This window comes from Chroicocephalus ridibundus, chromosome 6, assembly GCF_963924245.1.
Source record: "Chroicocephalus ridibundus chromosome 6, bChrRid1.1, whole genome shotgun sequence".
NCBI lineage: Eukaryota > Metazoa > Chordata > Aves > Charadriiformes > Laridae > Chroicocephalus > Chroicocephalus ridibundus.
Genome location: NC_086289.1, coordinates 31812593 through 31834302, shown reverse-complemented (window position 1 = coordinate 31834302; position 21710 = coordinate 31812593). Strand labels below are relative to the sequence as shown.

The window sequence follows — 21710 nt, the reverse complement described above, 5'->3', positions numbered from 1 at the left end:
TATGAACAGCCGCTGACACAGGAAATTCTCTGTACTGTGGCACCATTGGAAATGCCTTGTGAGAGAGAGAGATGATCACCGAAGGACAGAGTGAGGGTCACAGCAGGTAACCAAGCTTACCATCAGTTCCTTTAGCATAAATTCAGAAGGACGGTGACTGTTTGAGTGAGAAAATAACCTTATGCCTTTACCAAATGGCCCACTTAGCCAAAAAGCTCCCTCAGAAATTATCCTGACAGGGAATGCTCTAGATCACTGTTCTTACTCGGTATAAAAAATGTCTCCATACTGTCTTTCTGTGCTGAAAGTGGAGGCAATGCTTAGCATCTCCATGGCCAGGGAAGTGATCGAAAGATCTGGGCATGGCGGGTATGGTCGCATACATAAAAGACACTGAATGGAGATTAGTATCTTCTGGCTTTTACAGGATGGATTAAGATAATCACAAATGCAGGTTTTAACTATTGGTATTTTAACTCCCTCAGATCTGCCATCGCTAGACAAAATCATTCACTGCCACATTTCGGATACTGGTTGTATCTTACAATTGTGTCATTCTCTAAAGACAGCTGCTGTCATTGTTACTACACTTTATTTTTGCAACCAGCCATTAGCTGGGCCCATCTTCAGCAGCTACTCAAATTCTTGGCTCACTTTCTTATGGCAAAGATTTCATGCATTTAATATATAAAATTATTTGCAACAAAAATGTGTAGCATAACAAGATGCCCCATTAACCTTACCACCTCAATTATTGGATCTCACAACCCATTAAGGACTCTCTGTAAGTGTGATTAAAGATAAAGCTTAGTAAAGCAGAAAAAGCCGATGTTCCTCACTTACAGTTATAGGAGCCGAACTTCAATTTGTAGATAAATACATCCACTGTGTGATTGCCGTAATAGGCAAGTACATGTAAACCAATTGATTTAAGTAAATGTATCTGTGGTCAATCTAAACAAAAATGGTGTCTTTTAAAACTGTATTACCAGCCAAAATACTTAACATGTGAAGTTATGCCTGCTAGATAAATGCAACAATTGAGACATAATTTCCAGGGGAGCTGCAATTACTTCATGTAGAGTCAGCTGAAAACTGGACTTTCTGCTTGTTTTATTTTTTAGAAACACATTGACATAAACCATATGCTGCAGAATAAACAGTCAGGCAATAGCTGTACTAGCATTTATAATTAGACCTCTAGAAATAATTGCCAGAATAACAATACTGGTTACGTTACACTTTTTGGAGATGTTTTCTTACTAGTAAAAGATTCATGTAGCTGTAGATACCTAGCCTAAAAATGTGCTACCAGTATAGGTTTGTTTTACTCCAGAACTGCTATAAACCCAAGATTTTCTGGATGAATAATACGAACAAATCTTGTCTAAGTGCAGACTAAACCTGTCACTAAGTGCTTTGAAGTAACTGCGGATCAATTAACTCAACTGGAGTCATCAGGATCATCAGATGTGATCAAAGTATTAAAAAAACCAAACCAAAACAAAAACCTAGACAGGCTCCTGTCATTTCTAAGTTTTAAAAAAAATGGTATTTTCTTTCTTTTCATTGCAACTTTTTTTTTTTTTTTAATATAAATAAAGTCTTTAAACAAAGGAACAAGGAAAATAGGCAAAAAATACTTACTGAGTTTTTCCTCATCCTTACCATTAATTTTTTTAAGTTTGCAGCAAGCTGCACCCCTGGACTCCGGTGTATAAAGTCTATGACTACAAAGAAGCCAATCAGCTAGCATCGCGGTGTCATGCAGCACTGATCTTTTACATTACAGTAATAACCGTAGCATTTTATCTTAACTTCAGCCTTAGAAAAACCATAATGGGAAAATCCTGACAGCTCCTTGATTTAGAGGTAGTTTCTCATTAGCATTCACAACTGCCTGTGTTCTGACACTGTAAAACTGGGGATTTTTCCAGTCTGTTATTACTTATGGGAAAATAATATTTCAGCAGTTTCTGAATCCACAGTACTATTTAAAAATGATGCAAGATTTTTCGTACTTAGCTCCTGTTCGTTTGCCTGCACATATACAATTACAGAATCACAGAATGGTAGGGGTTGGAAGGGACCTCTGGAGATCATCTAGTCCAACCCCCCTGCCAGAGCAGGGTTACCTAGAGCAGGTTGCACAGGAACGTGTCCAGGTGGGTTTTGAATGTCTCCAGAGACATCCCAGTGCTCTGTCACTCTCAAAGTAAAGAAGTTCTTCCTCATGTTTAGGTTATGTTATGCTCAAGTTTGTGCCCATTACCTCTTGTCCTGTTGCCGGGCACCACTGAAAAGGGCCTGGCCCCATCCTCCTGACACCCACCCTTTTAAGTATTTATAAGTGTTGATAAGGTCCCCCCTCAGCCATCTTTTTGCCAGACCGAAGAGACCCAAATCCCTCAGTCTTTCTTCATAAGACGGGTGTTCCAGTCCCCTAATCATCTTTGTAGCCCTTTGCTGCACCCTCTCCAGCAGTTCCCTGTCCTTCTTGAACTGGGCGGCCCAGAACTGGACACGGGAAATTTATTAGGAATAATAAAGCTTAAGGTTAGACATGGAAGTAGTGATCAGCTCTCTACTCTCGTTCTTTCACGTTGTGAGTACACTTCAGAGTAACCTCTCCCTTCACAGCACTACGTATGTTTTGTCAAATACAATATTAATAATTCCTCTCAACTAAAACTAATTAATTTTCTAAATTAATATTAATCCCTAAGTCATATACCGGCAGTAAAAAAAAATTACTGCTTTTTCCATATTTGGCAGAAAAGCTCTGTTCTTTTACCTAAGGAAGTCAGTACCCTGAGATTTTTTTGCTCAATGCAGCATAATGTTTTAGGTGATGGCTGCCATGAAGATAAAGCGTCCCAGAGATGATGAGACTTTTTAAGCTGCTCTACCGAAATGAAGCCTTAGAAATGCATACATAAAACGTATGGCACAAGTCCTAAATTTCTAAACACCTTGAAGCTACTTTATTTTCTTTTAAACTTTTTTTTTATTTTTCAAAAGCTAGGAATTCATGACATCTAAGTGTACGTGGAGTTCCTAACTATAGCTGTTTTCTCAACAGGATATATGGGAGCGAAACATGTGCTTTACACATTGGAAAAAACGTAATCCCACTAAACATCTAAGTAAAAATAAAAGTAGCTGAATTGATTTGACAATCTTACACCACCAGTATAAGCCCAAGAAACACCTATGAGCTGAAACCTAGAATATAAAATCCTATCTAAAAAGAGATTCATTTGATAAAGTTATCACCAGTGGAAAGCAATGAATTGAAAGAGAATTCTGCCTACTGTGAACTTCAGAAAAATGTTCACATTTTGAGACATAAAATTGCTCACAACTACACCCTCCATGGATGTATTCACCAAGACAACAAGAACAAATGAGAAAATAATGTTTATTGCTGGTGACCACATCAGTCCACCCACTGAGAGACGGAGCTGGAAGCCAGGCAGGCTTTGCAGGATCAGCTTCTCATTTGTACGGGTCTCCAGCGAGGGAACAGTCTGCAAAACTGAATCAAGGTTGTGGGTGGCAGTGTGGTGGAATGGATAATTTCTGCATGAGCAGAAGATCCTTCCATTCAGAACCCGAGTCCCGTGTATTTTCTATATCCATTTTGTGAAGCAACAAGGCAATGGATTTGAGCTTTAGTCCATTACTCACCGATGAACAATCTTTGGACTTTGGATCTCCAGTTTTAAGTATGATTTATGAATGAGTATATCGTGTCTTAAAACATCTGAAAATGAGTTCAAACCTCCACATAAAAACATTCTCTAGAGCTAGTCTATCCAAAGTTGAATAGTTTAAATGGTTGAAGACCAGGAAAAAAAAATAATCATCTGTTATGGATATTAATAGCCACTAGGTGATGATAGTCTCATTGACTCTGAGACTTACGTGAAAAGTTTCAGCGTCTTATTGAACCCAAGTTACAAAAGCACAAGCCCACTTGAAAATGGAATAAAGAATAGCAGTTAGTCCCCCTAAATATTAGTGAAGCCAATACTTAATAAGTCTTCAAATATACTGGAAAGGGCAATGTATTAGCTGAATAATGAGATAACATTAGAATTGATCTATCTTTAGCATCTGCAAACCTCAAAAGTAAAAACCCATCCAAAAAAAAAAGTATTCTGACATATTGCTGTAAATTTCCAACAATAGTCCCAGGTCCAAATAGGAATGTTACTAGGACGTCTTAAACTGGATGTATGATAAATAACCTAAGAGATGGGCAATTTTAAAGATGATTTTTAGTGAGGCCAATAAAATTGTTCAAACTATTGTTAGAATGACAGTAGCCACAGAGAATATTAAAATCAAAGCAAGTTTATCTCCACATCTAATAACCTTAGACTTCATAAGAATTAGATCCATGGTTTTAATTTGTGCATCTCTTTGACTTTCTTTGAAACTATGAATAATAAAGCTGAGCTCTTAAATCAATCACTAAATTGCCAACTTCTCTATAGTGACATGATCAAATTCTGCGTTGTTCCATTTCGCTGCAAATCAAGTCACTTTAAACGGTCTTAATTCTGCCTCAGTGCAGTGTTATGCAGAGCAACGGGTTTCTTCAACAAATACACTAAGCAAAATCTTCACTTTACCGATAGAGTTAGCCCAGCAGAAATCGGCAGCAGTACTTGCATGCTTAGTATACAGTTTGCAGGATCAAGTCCTTTACCAGCAAATATATCATTCTATAGTTCATATAAAACTCATTTCATCAGCTGTCCATGAAAAATACCATCCACTTTATTCTAAACAAAAGCCTTCACAGAAAAAAGCCTCACGGGAGTTTCTACAAAGGAAGCCATAAGCACTGACAGATTAAACTACACTGAATCAATGGATTTGCAGCCCTTCACACCAGGACTAAACATTTCCAAATCACGGAAGGAGACAAACAGCACAGGCAGTTATGGCTATGTATGCACTCGTCATCATCAGTGGAGCAGGAACAGCTGCTACACAAGATTTCAAAGAAGCAGGGACTTTCCTCCAGTGGAAAAACCAATCAATTGGCATGTGTCACAGAACACGTTGCCATGCCAACTACATACTTTTACCATAGTTAAAACAAACAGTGGTTGAACTCCTCAGCAGGTAATGGGCACTACAGCAGCTGCTTATCATAGCAGCTGTTTTCATGGTCGTTACTGCCAGTGTGGTGGCATCTATGAGCCCGTGTCTGGACTGGGACTCACCTTCCTGTATTGGGTGCAACAAAAAGCAAAATACAACATTCAGTTACGGATTTACTAGGGGAAGGAAGCTAACGCCAGCTTTATTTTTGCCACAAGAGGCAGGGGTTTGCTACACACCCCATGCACCACATGTGATGGCAACAGTTCTGTCACCCCTCCAGCGCAGGAAAAGGACCCTCTCTCTCCTGCTGGTCCAAAGAAATTTCTTTTTTAGGGTACCCAGCATACATAACAGGTAGACCAGTACTGCTGAGATCAGTGAAACTACTCATGCACACAAAAGCACACACTCGAGGGTTTCCAGGGTAGGAGACAAAAGTGTAAAAACTAAGTGAAAGGCAAAACAAAATGGCCAAATAATACGTACACAAAGTACTATAAGCGCAGAACTTGTACAGTCTCCACAATGATTTTATTTCTTTAAAATGACATCCACCAGCCTCCGTTCCAACATGCAAAGGGAAAGACAAGAGCACTAAGCTAAACTGTCTTCTAAATTCCCAATACAGCAATGCTTTCAGTGCAGACTGGGACTCTGTTCCCGCAGAGCTACTTCATGATTAAGTTGTATAAGAGGAGAACAAACTGTATGTACACCCACTGAAACGCAAAGGCAGTCCAGCTATTAATAAATGATACATGAACATGTTTATGATTTTAATAGCAATTAATTACTAGCCACACACATTGTACTGGCAAAACATGTGTAGGCTTTGTGTACTTTTTCTAAGAGTCTGAGAAGCAGCAGGAATATGCTCTATTACCATCACTTGAAAGCTCACTTTTGCTTTACTGATCTCAGAGCAATCTGCAGTATTTTTGCTAAAGTCAAAGAAGTGTGGGGAATGTAGGACAAAAATCCATACAACTAGGCTGTGTCCCATTGCTCAGAGAACTTCATAATATCTTCCAGTGATTTATTTAGGAAACATGCCCATTTTCAAAAAAAGACTTAATAGTTTTTCTGCCTGCGAGATTCAACTTTGGATCCAAAAATCAAACAGGATTCTCATCATCATCAGTAAAACAGGTTCTTCTGTAAACAAAATTAGACCTCTGGTTATTCCTATCCATTGCTATTTCTAAACGATGCCCTCAGGACCACCACAGCAACTCCAGTCATCTGCAGTGATCTGCACAAGTGTGACTTGACTTGTCGCTGGATCACAGAAGTTCATTTTGCCTAGAGCTGACACTGGCTCTGCTCCAGCACTGCACGTAAAGAAATCTGTTAAACAGCTAGAAATAAGCTAAACATCTCCTGATTGCCAGTCCAATGTCTCTAACTATACTTCCAACCTTCCTCTCTTCCAAACCTCCTCCAGGCAATAAGAGAAAAAGTCACTTAGATTGCCGATTTTTCCATTAACTAGGTGGGGGGTTTTTTGTTGCTTATTTGTAATAAATCTTCTCTTTCCAGATGTCCTGTATTTTCTGCATTGTTACCATATGAGAAAGAAACCGTGATGGTCCTTACAGTAGAAGTTACAATTACTTTGCTTAAAAATATTTTTAAAAACAAACAATAGCATAACAAGTAACTCCATTACTAGTGGTAGCGACAGAAGCTAGTTTCCGAGGATTTGCATCACAAAGCTGGATCCACTGGTGCCCAATAGTTTGTGATGTCTGGATGGTTTCTCTCGTGGCTGGGCATTTATGATCGCGTGTGAGTTTATCTCACATCTAATTGAGGGAGTGAAGTCTGGAGGCAGCCTTTACTTTATATTTACAAGGGGCATTTACAGGACTCTTCTTCACCACCCTGTTTTTCCATATTTCTAACAAATACCCTTGAAATATTACCCAGTTTGGCCACCATGTTTGCAATTAAACAATAGAAAGAAATAGACTGACAAAGAGAAATTTAGAGTAATCACACTGGAGTTTTTTTAAGATTTTTTTTTAAGATGTGTCCTTTACCCAAACTCCACATTCCATTCAACAGTGAGGAGGAAATTAAAACACAAACATCTCAAGAGCTTGTGGCCTGTTTAAGGGAAAGAAATACATCATCTAGACTACCTTTACATATTTTTTTGCTTTACTTTTAAACCACTTTGCCATTGTGACCTTTCTCTGAGTACCTTGAAGGGTTAACATGTTAATTAAAGCAAGGTATTCTACGCCTTAAATTATTAATTAAAATAAAAACTGCAGCTGGTGTTTAACAGCAACTCGGTCCCAACAGCAGGTTTTAGTCACTTCACCTAAATCAAACATATCATAAAGTTGGCATGAAAATCATATTGTCTGAATCAAACACATCTGGCGACTGACACACGCTTTTAACTATAATGAAAATAACAAACTACCTCTATTATTTATGCAGATGCACTTTAAATTGTTTGCTACGCTGATGTCTTCTATCACTCACATTTGGAAGCTAAAAATCCTAATGAAGATTAATGATTAAGATCCAGAGGGAAGAAATTGCTTTCTTCCTTCTCAACTGGTGTTATAAGTACTGCCACCACCGCCATTCCGTTTTGCACTCAGATGACAAAGAGTAGCTTTTTAATTAAATAGAGTGGGGAACAGATAAGCTTGGATCTTGGTGCTGGCTTATAAAGTCCTTACTCAGGGCGAGTGGTACTTTATACTGTGACTGTTAGGATATCATTATACTGTGAGTAGTTCCATTAAAGTCCATGAAATCCCAGTGTGGGATAAGGTCCTACTCAACTCTTTATTAATTTTTGATTTATCAGGAGCTGTGGCACGCTGCGAGAACGAGGATCTCGGTGTGGAAAGCTCTGGGCTGCTGCCTGCACCAGTGTCAGCAGTCTCGTAGCCAGCATGCAGGGGCTGGGTGAATTCACATGGCTCAGACCTGTCAGAGGTACAAAGTGATGCTGGAAAACAGCTTCACACCCTTCCCTTACCACAGGGAGTAATGCAGAAGCTATCGATGTTGACAGAAAGAAGAGACGAAAACAGAAGGGCTCTGAAGAGGCATCTTGATTGCTAGAACATGTGCTGGGTACTCCTGGGAAATCAAAACATAGGGCTCTTCATTAATACTGAAAGCAGATATAGCATTCATCAGTTATTATTGATGTCTAAAGTGCATGCATTACATATGCATATTTTAAAGTCTGGAGGCCCACTTGCCTGTTTCTCAGAGGACCCAAACTACAAGCGCTGGGTATATGGTGTGCTTCCCACCTCATCCTGATGTACGAGGAGGGAAACAGAAAGAGAGACCTTACCCTTTTGCCTCTCTCTCCTCACCCTGAACATGAGTCTCGCCTGGATACCGAATCTCCTACTAGAAACACTGACAGCACTGCATCAAAACAACTAGCTGTTCCTTATATTGAGATCAATTAGTTTATTGGGTAGCCTAATTACATACCTTGAATATGAGCTTGGAAATTGCATTACTGCCATGTGAAGGAAACATAGTAGTTAACATCCACCCCGTTCTGACTGATGGTTTTCTGCTCTTTTTTAGATAGATATGACTATTCATAAATCAATTAAATTAAATCAGTGGCTTATTCTCCTAGGCTGGTTTTAATGGTTTAGAAGGCAAACAACTTCAGTGCATGTGATTACATTTCTTTTAATGGAACTTTGGCAGCTGTATCAAAATAGCTTTTCTAAGGCAACACCCTTCTCTCCCTCATCTCCAGATGAGTCTGGAAACGCTCCTGTGTTACATTATATGGGGGCACACGTGCAGAAGAAGAGAACATTGCTCAGTAAGGCAGGTGAGCCCAGGACGTGGAAAGAACACATGCAATCCCAATCCTTCCCTTAGCAACACAGTATTATTTCCAGAAAAGTTTTCTTACCCTCTAGAAAATCTTTTGCAACACAGGAACTAAGAACTAATAGGAAAGCGCTTAGGGTAATAAACAGTAGCATCTTAGTTTCCAGAGAAAATAAGAACCCCCAGCTCCTTTCCTTCCCAAACACACATAACCTGCATCTATTGGAAGTGGGTTTGCTGGGTTTTTTTCTTTTTCTTTTTTTTTTTACACCATCAAGAAATCTCCTGATAAGGATATTAAATTTTTAAAGCCTTTTCTTTAAATGGCAAGTTTTCCACCTCATTGCAAGATGGTGTATAAACATTTTAGAATCTATTTGAACAACTTTTATTTCAGAAGACGAAATACCGTCCTATGTATCATTTAAGGTGTTAAGAGTTTAAGGTGTGAGAAAGAATGATCTTCTATCATGGAGGCATTTATAAGGGGAATGGCTACTTCAGATTTGAATGAAAATGTCAAAGAGAAAAGTAATCAGATTAAAAGTGTTTGCAAGATGATAGAGCTCACCATCCTGAGGGCGAAAAGAAAAAAAGCAGGAGTAACAGCATAAATATAATGGATTTCAAAAGACCAGACCTCAACAGACTTAAGGCACTGGAGGATAAAGTCTCTTGGGAAACTGATTTAAAGGATAAAGGACTACAGAAGGGCTGGCAATTCCTGAAAGAGACTGTGAGGAACCTGAAAACCAAAAAAAAAATTTTCTAAGTAATTATAAGAGAGAAATGTAACCATTTGAGTCAATATGCATACATCGTACAAATGCACGGGAGGAAAAAAACCCAACAGAGAATCAAAAATAAATCCTCCCCACAACACCAATGAATCCAGCTTATATGATTTAAGACATTACTGCACAAAGCTGTTTGCATCATGCCTCGACTGAAGCCCCTGTGTCCACAGCAGGGATGTCAAAAAGACACGTACCCCAGCTATCTCGTACAAAGTTACATTTCTTAATTTATGGCTGATTTCATCAGCACAAGATGAAAGAGACGACAGTGCACTGAGCTCACCAAAACTCAAACTCCTAACCTCACAACATACAGCGCAGCCGTGCTCAGTCTTTAGTCTCTGAAAGAATGGCTGCTGAGCTTTGCTCCAAGAGATCAGCTTTTGAATTGATTGTATGAACTGAACTTTTAGCCTATACGACCATTACTTAATTTTTATTGCTGGCTATTAATTGAAACCTTGCAATGTAAAAGACGAATCATCTAAGTGGAGTACAGGACTGGCCATAGCACGGTGACACTTGTCAGTGTTAACCAACCAACCAACCAACGAACCACTGCTCTGGGAGGATGGCTGGGCGAGCATTCTTCCTCTGCTCCTGCTGGCAAGTTACCTTCTTTATCCTCTTCTCCCTCCATCCAAAATAATCTAAAGAAATAAACAATTCAATGCATGTTCCTTATACTCACAGTCATCCTGCTGACACTGAATATGTGACAATGAGCAGAAGGTGGGAAAATTACTTTCCTGGCAGGAGGCTGGGAAATTCTGGTGCCTAACCACTGTGGTACAAGAATGACAGAACCGCTACTCGCATGGAGATGTCGGTGAGGAAATGTGCAAGATGCAAAGACTTCTTTTTTCCTTTTTTTCTTTTTTTTTTTTTTTTTACATGAGCAAATGAAGCATTTTCCAAAAGATGCAACAGATTAACAGAGTTGGAAGCTCACGTATGTCCTGTCTGAGCTGAGAGCAAGTAAGCAAACAGGTACAGCTTTCCTTTCTTACAAGTAGGTACACCTACTTTCAACTTCATCTCATCATTTCACAGGGAGTAACTCACTGTGACAAAATGCTTCCTAATAATAATATGTCCCACTGTTACACTAATGACTCCGACCAGCACAGGTAACAGTATAAAACACACAAAATTTTACAGGTGTTCTGCGTTTTCCAGCCAGCTGCTTCACTAGAAAATGTCATGAAGATACTTTTCTTTTTTTTCATGTTCTACCTGGCTTCCCACTTTGAGGGTCTTTGTTCAAATACGCTTCTGACAAAAAATACTAGTGTTTTTACAGGAGTGAAACTCAAATACTTGAGCACACTGGCCAGCCTGCTTTAACAGCTGTTCCACACCCAGAATCCATTTCCAAAACAGAGTTCACCATGAAGTTTTTCTTCCTACTCCTGTTTTTGTCCTTAAAAACTGGTGGGCTGAGGTAGTCTTTACAGTTAAGAGACATCTGAAGCTTTAAGGCCACCTCTGTTTGAATTGCTGTAGTAATCATTGTTTTGCCTTTTTAATATCCTGTTACATTAAATTTCATTATCGGTTCATATAAGACATTAAATTAGCTTCTTTAGAGAAAAACAATAGAAATATAAATATGCTATTGGCCAAAAATCTTCTATTCCTGCATTTTGTATTGTTTATCCCTTAGGAGCCAAATAGAAAGTAAAACCCTACAAAACAAGCCATAGGTACTATCCTTGAAATAAAAAGAAATCACATAGTACAGCAAAGAATGCTGAAGTCAGAGGCCAATGGGATTTAGTGTATGCAGAAAGCGTACAGCTACTCTATTCTATGGACAGACAGTGAATAACCGGTATTATAACATGAGAAAATCTGACTTAAAAGGTGACTCAATCTGAGCTGAGAAGAGACTGCGTATCAGATCTCAGATTTGAACCAATCCATGTACGTTTTCATGGGCTGTCACGAGGGTTGCTGCTCTTGCTAGATTTTTACCCTTCCAAAGCAAAAAAAAATAATAAACAAAAAATCATTTTATTACCTGCACAGATGGTAGATTTTGCTAACGTCATATCCAAATCATTTTCTTCTCTAAACTGTACGTGCATCTGAATGTCAATGCCTCAACCCACTTAAGTCACAGAACTTCCCAGTAACAAGAACAAATGAAGTGATGTTATAAGATAGCTGTCGTAAAAGTAAAGTTGACGAGGGTGTAGAATCACAAATCTCTTAGTTTTCCATTAATGTCCAATATATGCCACATTTTTATAATCACAGCTGGAGAGATGGAATGCAAGCTTGATTTTCAGCTGTGCATTCTCCTTTTTCCCCAGAAAAAATGTCCTTGGGAAATATTTGCACTTATATGCTTACCTGCTTGCTCAATTACAGGAGTAATTAGGAACCATTTTAAACCGTGGTTGAACGGCATATGCCAACATTCAGAAAGCTTTTTAAAAGGCTCCAGACTTTGTGAAGTCCTGGGTTTGCCAGAAGCACCCACTGGGCAACACCATCAATGAAAGTGAAATGAAAAGATGGACGGCGGGGGGGGTTCTAGCACTGGCAACGCCACAGTGCCTTGTCCTGAACAGTGCCTGAAGGCAAACGCCTGGCAAGCGCTGCCCTTGAGCACTGCTGCCCTGCTGCACAGGCTGCAGTGCATCACCCATGACATCTCCTCCACGAGGTCTAAACAGGTAATTTTCTAGAAAGAAAATAAAAGTTTTGATTTTTTTGTCTTTGCTCATTCACTCGCATCTTTCTTACACTCTTTTTTAGCCTTCGTTTTCATGGATGAACTTAATCTAGTTATTTAATGATTGAAGCTTTTGCTCACAGGCATTAAATAATAATCACGATAATTATTTTTTATCATGCTCATTCATACGTGCCTCCTGCCAACGTGCCTGAGGTGCTGCACAGACACTGCAAAACATAGTACAAATGGAACATAACAAAATTAAACATAAAAAAAGAAAATCCAATGAAATATTTAGAAAGCCATGTATGATATTAACAACAGAAAGGCTGTTTTCACACACAAGGAATTTCAAGGCAAAATCACTGCAAATACAGAAGGATTCCTGTGAGGTTCTTGCTACCAACCCTATCAAATCCACTTAACTACAGCAGATGAAACCTTTGTTCGTATCCCTCTAGCTGGCATCTTCAAAATATTTTCCTCATTTTCTTTTAAAATATATTGAGATTGTTTCTGGTTTGTATGCAACCCAGAAAATCTATCTTTTTTGATACCCGCAGAGCTATTATAATATGGTCATTTCTGGCCATCGTCTTTAAAGCAGCTAAACTGACAATGTGCCATATAAGATATTAAAAAATGTTTGCTCTGTTGTATAGAAAGGGAACTGAGGCAGAGAGCAGGCTAAGCTTGCCAAGATCAAACAAAGCCTGTGGTAGAAATAAAATTTGCACTCAAGTCTTCCAAGTGCCAGACTATGACCCCAACTAAGCTGCAGTAAATCTTCAGCTGTCACCAAAACACATGAAGTTTGGGGAGTAAAACGCAAATAAAGAAATCCCGAATCATGAAACAACAGCTGTGAACTTGAAAGCAGATATAACATGCGTTTGTAAGCAGTCCACAAATGCGTATATATAGATGCCTTTCAAAATATCCATAGCATGTGCAAATGTTAACGATCAATTTGTTAAAATCTTAATTTTAAACCCTTTTGAATTTGCAAATAGCCTACTTTCTTATGTCCTATTTTTCCTGCATGATTCTTAACCTCTTGTCAGGCAAGCTCTCCTAGACCTGAGCTTCAGAGTATCTGTGCAGCTACTGAACTGCATGTAGTCTGCTTGTTAACAAGAAATGAAGCTGGAAGTTAAGTCACTGCTAATTAAACTCATAATTACAAATGGAAGGTCAGACAGCAGATCCAAGGGCTGTTTGAAAATGTAATAAGACAAAAGAAAGAACAAACTCTCATGTAATAATTCAGCCCTTACTTGGCAGACTGACCCATTAGAAGACTTCTCAGCTGCATACAGTTCTGAAGGCAAATATTAGAATAATAAATGCAAAGCATTTGGGTTTAAACAAGTTTGTCAAGGATTAGCACAGGCTCTAAACATTACCTAGATTTCTATTTAAAAACACAAATTAAGAATTAATCATTTACAAAGCTAGAACATGGATCGTGGCCTCCTAGCCTGAGCTCCAAAGCGGTTGCCACCAGCACATTCGCAGAAAATGCCTTCTCCTTTACAACACCTTGCTCTTCTGCCCACGCACAGTTGGGAAATCTGCTTGATGGTTCACTGTCCTGCCTGTGAATCTCCGCGAACATGGAATTCCTGAGGTAATGACTATATTGACTTTGCTCCCTTGAGATGACATTGGAGCAGAGACAAGATGAGAAGAGCAAAAGAGGTAATTTGGACAGAGGGCTCAAAGAAACAGAATTAAAAGAGCAAAGGGGTGCAGAAGAACCAGCCTCTAGCAACTGGAAAATGGAGCATAGCTGGGGAAGGCTCACACTATTTTCTGCTGTCTTTGACCTCCTGAAGGGCCAGAGGTTTTGATGTGGGTCTCAAACTCCACGTTCTCACCCTCCATATTGCCCTGTCACAGCGGGACATGATGGGCACTCAGGACACGTGAAGAGCAAGGCAGCACGAGCAGCCATGCCAGACCACAAAGCCAGTGCCTCTCCCCGTTATCATGCTTATGAGGAAGCCCTTGAGGGTGTGGGATAACCCGAGGAGAAGATTTTTGTTCTTTCCAAGACAAGCACATTTCTTACACGGGATGCAGGCACCAGGACAGCACAGCACTTGGGAACCCATTTGAGATTTAGGAAGTCTCTGTCAGGAAATACAGAAATACAGGCAGCATATCAAAGCTGCTTTCTGCTGTGCCTCCTGCTCTAGGTATTTCACCTCTCTGTGAGTCACAGGCAGTCCCTGAAGCTCGTGGCAGGGTGGAAACGCCTTATAAGTCTTGCCAATACCACAATTTAAAAAAAAAAATCCCTCATCAGCAGGCTTTCATCTGACGTGCTAATTCTAAAAATTTGCCTTCCAACAGTTCAACTTTGCTTCAGTGAATGTCTCACCAAGCCCTTTCTAATAAATATCATTTATGATTTCTATGACACACTTGTTTTGCAGTGAAATTGTGGAGGTAAGGATCACTGGGTTGATTGACACCTAGTTATTCCATCAAACGTACTCCTATTCCACTAGTCACAGACCACACATGTCAAATTTGATGCTGAAACAACTTTCATAAGGCATTCTGGAGGGAGCTTGAGGAGAAAATCAGTCTTGTAATGAAAATCTTAACTACGTTGCAGCTATTGGAGCACCATAATACTATTTTCTCTCCTGCTGGCAATTTAGCAGCAGCCGTACTGAACACCAGAGGACTTTCCTATGGAGAGAGAGATAACAGCACACATTTACAGAGAGGATGGGGGGGCTGGTTTCTTAACAATGGAAGTACACACAGATGGATTTGGTAGTTCTCAGCTGGTGAGCAAATTTTCAGCTATAACTCATTGTGCCTCTTTGGGTGGGAAAAATGGATTTCAAGTAAGTATTCCTTTATGGCCCCATGAAAGATATAATATAGGCAGGCTGAGTGGCAAATTTAGAAAGGCAAAAATAGTCACTCCACACCATACGATGCTGAAGCTAAGTAGTACGGGGAGCTGAGAGACCAGGCCACAATGCATTCATGTACGGCAGTAACTTACTTCCTCAGGAAAAATATTTATTCTAAGTCTGACCCAAAATTTTATACGATGTTTCTCCTAAAGAATGAGGACATGAAAATAACTTCATCATAGCTTCGAAATGGATGAAGGCTCAACAGAGTTTCCAGAGAACCTATTCCTTTACCCCATCCTAAGGGACTAGCAGTTTTCGATAAGAAGGTTTAGTCCAGATCTCTCTCTCTCTCAGAGTAGCAGGATCTCAGGGAGATTCTGCAAAATTTGTAAAATAGCCACAGGCAAGCCAAGCCAAGCAAGTCCCTTAATTGGTTCAGTTATGCCAACCAGTAAGCAAATCAAAGAGTTTTCTCACAGCGACCATTTCAGATTATTTGGGGGATGATTTGGGTGCCTAAGCCGAAGCATCCAAGATCACTTTAGACACCCCAGGCAATATGAATACTCCACATTGTGGCTGACACCACCTAATAGAGACTTCTGCCCTTATAGCCAAGTAGCTGGAGCACAGGCAGTGAAGCTTACGGCACCTCAAATTACTTTACACATTTCTGGTTTGGCACCTGAATGACTCTGCTGGTGTTTGCAGATCACACTGGAGTGCTTTCTTCCTTTTGTATCCTCACCTTGTACAAGGGGATGTGGTATTGGGAACCTGAAAAGTGGCAGCTCCAATTAGGTATAGAAACACATTTAATTATAACTCTTCAGCTGCCATCTCTAACAGGAGAAGGGCATCTGGGCTTTAAAGCCCCAAAACAACACCAAGCAGCTCCTTTATCCAAAAATCTTCTTCCCCTCCCTCAAGATCACTAGCAATGCCCTTTCATTTAATAAGAAGGGGAATCAAAACCCCTTGTAAATGTAAAAGCGCAGCCTCAAAGGCCTCCTCTAATAATTCATAGTTCTGCTCTTAAACCCATCTCTCTCTGCAGATTCCTCACCGCATTTCACCCCAACTTTCGTCCGCTGAACTTTGATGAGTTTTGGGAGGTGCTCAGTAGACCAAACAGATGATTTCTTCTGCCATGAAGGAACTAGAACTTTCAGAAATTTTTGAGAAAATCATTACTCAAACCTTATGGATAACTATTTCTGTCTTGGGTTTCAAAAGCAATTTATTCATTGAGCTTAACTTTATTCCAATTTCAGCCAGGCCTTGCAGGTACTCTGCAGTAGTTTTATTCTGTTTTGTTTCTCATCTTATTCCCAGAAATTAGTTCCAGTTCTTATTTCTATTACTGTTAAAACCCACTTATTTTGTCCAAACTAAGAGAAAATTAATTTAAAACCAAAACTTTTTATGGTTGTGGGCTGGTTATTATTATTATTATTATTTATTATTGTTATCATTATAATACTATATCCATACAAAGCATTACATTACCTGCAAGCACACAATGGCAAGTTAAAAATTGGAAATACTGTCAAACTCACGTTTATGAGAAATGCACTTATTTATGTCCTTCTGTGCAGATACCACAGAGAAGGCAAAAGCAGCTTTTTTAAGTGCCAGCCTCACCTAAGTGCCAATGCCTCTGTTTCAGGAGCCTAGCACAAAGATTACAGCCCCAGTTTTCCCAGTGAAACCCCCAAGTAAGACCAACAGAGTAAACATGTCGTTCTCTAGCACCTAAAATCCTTGGCTCAGCATTTTCTGTGTCACACTGCCCATCATCCTCTGGCCACCTCTCTATCACCATCAGACCAAACATGAGATACCAGGCTCTAATCCCGTTGACACTGATGACAGAAGATCAACGGCCCTCCCAGTACTTCATGACAGTGTGAAGTTGGAAATTCTGTCCTTGTTTTGAGAGAAAAAGTGAAAACATTCTTTAGCCTTTAAATTTTCTGAAGAAAAAATTACACGCACACACTCAAATTGCCACCAAACAAGCAGCAGCTCTCTGGAGCTGCTCAGGGGTCTGGTATATCGAAAATATTCTCATTGGGTATGGATTAGTAGGCAAACGGCAGGGGAAAGAAGTCAAAGGGTCAAGATAAATTGCGTTTGTTACAGAAGCTGTAATTTATCATCACAATATTGCCAACACAACTGTAGAGAATTAGACATAAATTTAATAAAACAACTGCTATATTACATCTATTATCCTGGAGTCAGGTTCGGTTATCTTTTCCTCCTTGCGAAGAAGCTTTTTCTGCAAATAATGTCACTGAATCTGGCCGTTTATATTTTCGTCATTTATATTTTAAAAGACTCCCTATATTACCTTACATGCAAATAATAGCATAAAACCCAATGTATATCAAAATATTGAGAACATAAAATTACACATTGATGGCGAGAAGTGGAATGTTATATAGTTCCCTAGAGGTGACAGGTCCCTCTGATATTCAACAAAGAAATAAAGACAGCTGAAGCAGTTAGAGCTCTAGTTAATCAAAATGCATATAAACATGAAAGACATCTCTTCTAGAAAAATACACAATTAAAGTGCCATTGTCCCCTCCACGCAACTGCCATAACTGCTTGGGGGTTGTAGGAGTGAAGGAGAAGGGGGGCTGAGAAGAGAGAAGCAGCCACTGCAAATAAGCAGAGTATTTTATGAGAGAGTTATCGCTTTCTTGCAAGAATGAGTGCTCAAATGGATAATACCTTTCTGTGAAATCCAGGTTTCCAGCTTCATGTTAAGAACAGACTCTTACCTTATAGGATTATCCATTCTTGATACTGTGAGAAACGCTGCTAAGTTGGCTGTGTAGGAAGAGCACACGATAAGGGTGAAGAGCCACCAGCTTCCCATTACAATGCGCATAGCCACAGAATTGACAGTAGATTCGCCCCCTACATATAAACAGAGAAAATGAGGGTCTCTCAGCAGCTTCCATTTACCATCACCCTCTGCGTGCCCTGTTATGTTAAATTTTGTTGGAGCTACCCCTCTGCATTTCTACTTCCCCTCCAGATTGCCCTTTCACTGTGAGAAAATCACTGCTTCCCTTAAGACTGATAATTTACAAACATTTTCTCCAGTCAGCCTCTTACCCTGGATACTGTGCTAGAAAATCATCTTTCAAGCTATTTCCTTTGGGAATTATTGAGGAGCAAATCTACAGAACATGAAAAATATTCTAAATAAATAAAGTTTAATGGTGAAGCATGACTAATATGCAGGAATAAAATCATTAGTGTTCAGAATACAGTAATATTCAATGACCATTTCAGATTCGGAAAAAACCCACAAAACTCCAATGGTTTGTGTGCTATCTGTGCCATATTTAAATCTGTGAAGACTGAAGCATTAGTGTCATTACTCGTTACTCTTTACAACATTTCAAACAACGTGTTCTTTCTAGTAGGCTTCAAGCCCAGTTATGCCTGAACATTGTTGAAGGCCAAACCTTACCATACAGCTGGTGCTAGTCACTTCAGTGTATGTTTGCGCTGATTGTATCTTACTGTACTTAAACCCATGAGGGATGCCACCTTAATGAGATGAGGGACCAAGCGTCATAGCAATAGTAAGGATTTTCCAGCTGAAGCTTTATAAGCTTGCAATCACAATGCAAAAAAATGCAGGCAAATGTTAACGACATAGCCATATGTTAGCATTCAACAAAACCTGCCTTCCAAGAATAGAACTAACATTATAGATATGGGACAAAAACTGTGTGCAGATTTTGCCAACAATTATTTACAAAAATAACTTTGTTTTTGGTAGCAATCCTACTGAATTCAATAGGATTAGTCTTATGCCTAGAGATTCCTGAGCGTAAAGTTACTTACCTGACTACAAATCATTCTCCTATTCAGTTCAAAGAACCAAAAGATAAACTCTCACATTAGTTCAAAAACATATAAATTTCTAAAATTAAATTTAAACAATTAGAATAGGTGCCAGTTTCAAAGTTGGAGAAATGTTGCAATTCCGCAGCAAGCAGCTCTGTAGTTTATTTATCACGCGGTAATTTTCCTGAAGTGGAAAAGTCTGCATGGTGTGTTTTTTCTGAACTTACTGAGACAGAAAAGCACAACACAACCCGCCCCAAACTTACCTACCTCTTCCCACTTTTCATTAGCTGCTCTAATAAAACACATTACCTCCCTGTATGAGCCTTTTCTTTCACCTTTAGACCGTTCTGGCCAAGATTAACATGTCCTGACCTGCTTTATCCAAGGCAGAACATTTCTGAACATCCGTCAGCGGTGTTTATAAGAGAGTAAATACCTTGCTGAACAAAGGCGCCGTACACGACCCAGATGGCACTGTGGAGGGTAGAGGAAGCAGAAGGGCTCGGCTGGGAAGCGTTCTGTGCCCTGACTGCCTGGATGCGGTTCAAGACAAATATCAAGACACCAACTATAGGGATGGCTGCAGCAATGCAAGCCCACACCGCAAAGTCGAAAGGAGCAAAGAGAGAAAAGATGTTGATTTTCTCTTCCGGCTTTTTGATTAAGATCCCCACGGAATAGTCCATGTACCGCTTGCTGAAGTCCACAACGCTTTCTCGTTCTGGTGTTATAGTGATGGCTGAGATGGCCAGGTCTGCTCTCTGCGAGACAAACACAACAGATCAGATCTCTTCCTTTCGCCCTGAACTCTGCTAGCGTGAGCTTTAACGAGAAGCTTTTTAAGAACAAAGGGACTTCACGCATTGCTTTCTATAATTTGACAGATTTAGGCAAATTAAAATGAATTGTCTAAAAATAAAACCAGATTCAGTTTCATCATTTGAACACTAATTAATTGCACTAGTCTAAAGCAAAATAGTGAAACATAACCCGTCAAAGTATTCTACAATAAAAAGTGTCACCCTGACTCCTCTCTGGAATGAGTGCAATTTATTTAACATTTATCCCTCACTTGTTTTCCAAAGGATGCCTAAAACTCCAAACCATATTAACCTGGTGCACCGCAAGCAATACAAAAGAAACACCATATTTAGCTTGTGTATTTGATAGCAAGGTGCGAAGAGCTAACATTTGTTGTTCTCCCTGCAGAGTTGCCAGCTGCCCATATTCATGAAGGGATTTCATATGACAACTGGGGAGATTTTCTTTGTTTTTTACAATGAATAAAGTGACTGCAAAAACTAGTAACTGGAATAACGCAACAAAGGCAACTTAGCTCCTGAAACTGCTTTGACCTCGACATTTAAAGCAAGCAGGTTTTACACATAGAAGGTCCTGAAAGAGTATGCAGACTCAATGAAAGATAAAGCAGGAGTTAATAAGTAAGATTCCCACAGCTTTTGAAGAGCTGCAATTAAATTTTGAAATTTTTCCACCTTAATAAAAACAGTTCTCTTCAAAAAAACAGAATGTACTTTTTGTTTCCTTTCTCTACATTTTGTTAGGAAAGTAAAGAAAATGTTAGGTAAGGGAGATCTGCTTTGAAATCCTTTGGAGTCAGTGGAAAAGCTAGTAGCAGAAATATCATTAAAAAAAATACCATAATAGATTGCTTCGAAGAAAGCAATTTCCAAATAAATTTAACAGGATTTCTTACCACATTTTCAAGTCAATAAAAGTCAAACAGCTTATGTCAATGCAAAGTAAGTAAAAAATTCTTTATGTTTCCTAGCACCGACCAAGAATATCCCATTATCATACACATGTTTGTTATTGCTTTAATTGCTTCTATTTCTTCCTAAACATCTACTTACCAGGTACTGAGCCGCCTACTTACTAGATAATGAGAAAGCTTTCACTTTCAGTAATAACTCCACTGCAGAACAGTAACCTTTTCTACAAAGGGCAGCAACATGGAATATTAATTCCTTTGATTCTCCTTCTTGATTAACATTTGTCCCATGTCAGATAGGGAGAACATGAACAAAATACACTCATTTCATTCTCCGGGAGATTCTAAGCTATGGACTTTTCCCATTTACTTCAATGGAGTTCAATTAACTTACTCCTGATTTGCAAGACTGTAATTAAGAGAAGAACTTTGGTCCTCTCTGTTTTAAATGAACAAGTAATCTTGAGATCAGTTTAAAGTATGGTCCTTCAAAACACTCCTTTATTGTATATTACTAGGAAAGCTTTTCCTGTTTTGGAATCAAACAGTCGATCATTACCAAATGCAATAAATTACTTTTTTCTATTTTCTATGGTCATTCACTCACACGCACGTATCCTCTCCTCTTATTCTTACAGCTATGTAAACACAGAGGTTTACACTGATATAATTTATGTTGAGAACAGTTGGGAGCAAACAGAACAGCAGACTCTCTAGTTTTATCCTGTATACAGGGCCTTAAATTGCACAATTTACACCACACTCAAACTACCCCA

At 39.2% G+C, this 21710-nt stretch overlaps 1 protein-coding gene across 5 annotated transcripts in view; it reads right to left on the bottom strand.

Moving 5' to 3' along the window:
- Positions 1 to 21710, bottom strand: part of GRID1 (glutamate ionotropic receptor delta type subunit 1) — a 549421-nt gene that overhangs the window by 31315 nt on the left and 496396 nt on the right. For all 5 annotated transcript variants that reach the window (XM_063337940.1, XM_063337939.1, XM_063337936.1 and 2 more), the window contains exons 11-12: positions 19639 to 19963; positions 18116 to 18254 (exon numbers count right to left, since the gene is read on the bottom strand). In XM_063337940.1, coding sequence (XP_063194010.1) covers positions 18116 to 18254; positions 19639 to 19963 — 464 coding nt within the window. The remainder of the gene's footprint in view (positions 1 to 18115; positions 18255 to 19638; positions 19964 to 21710) is intronic.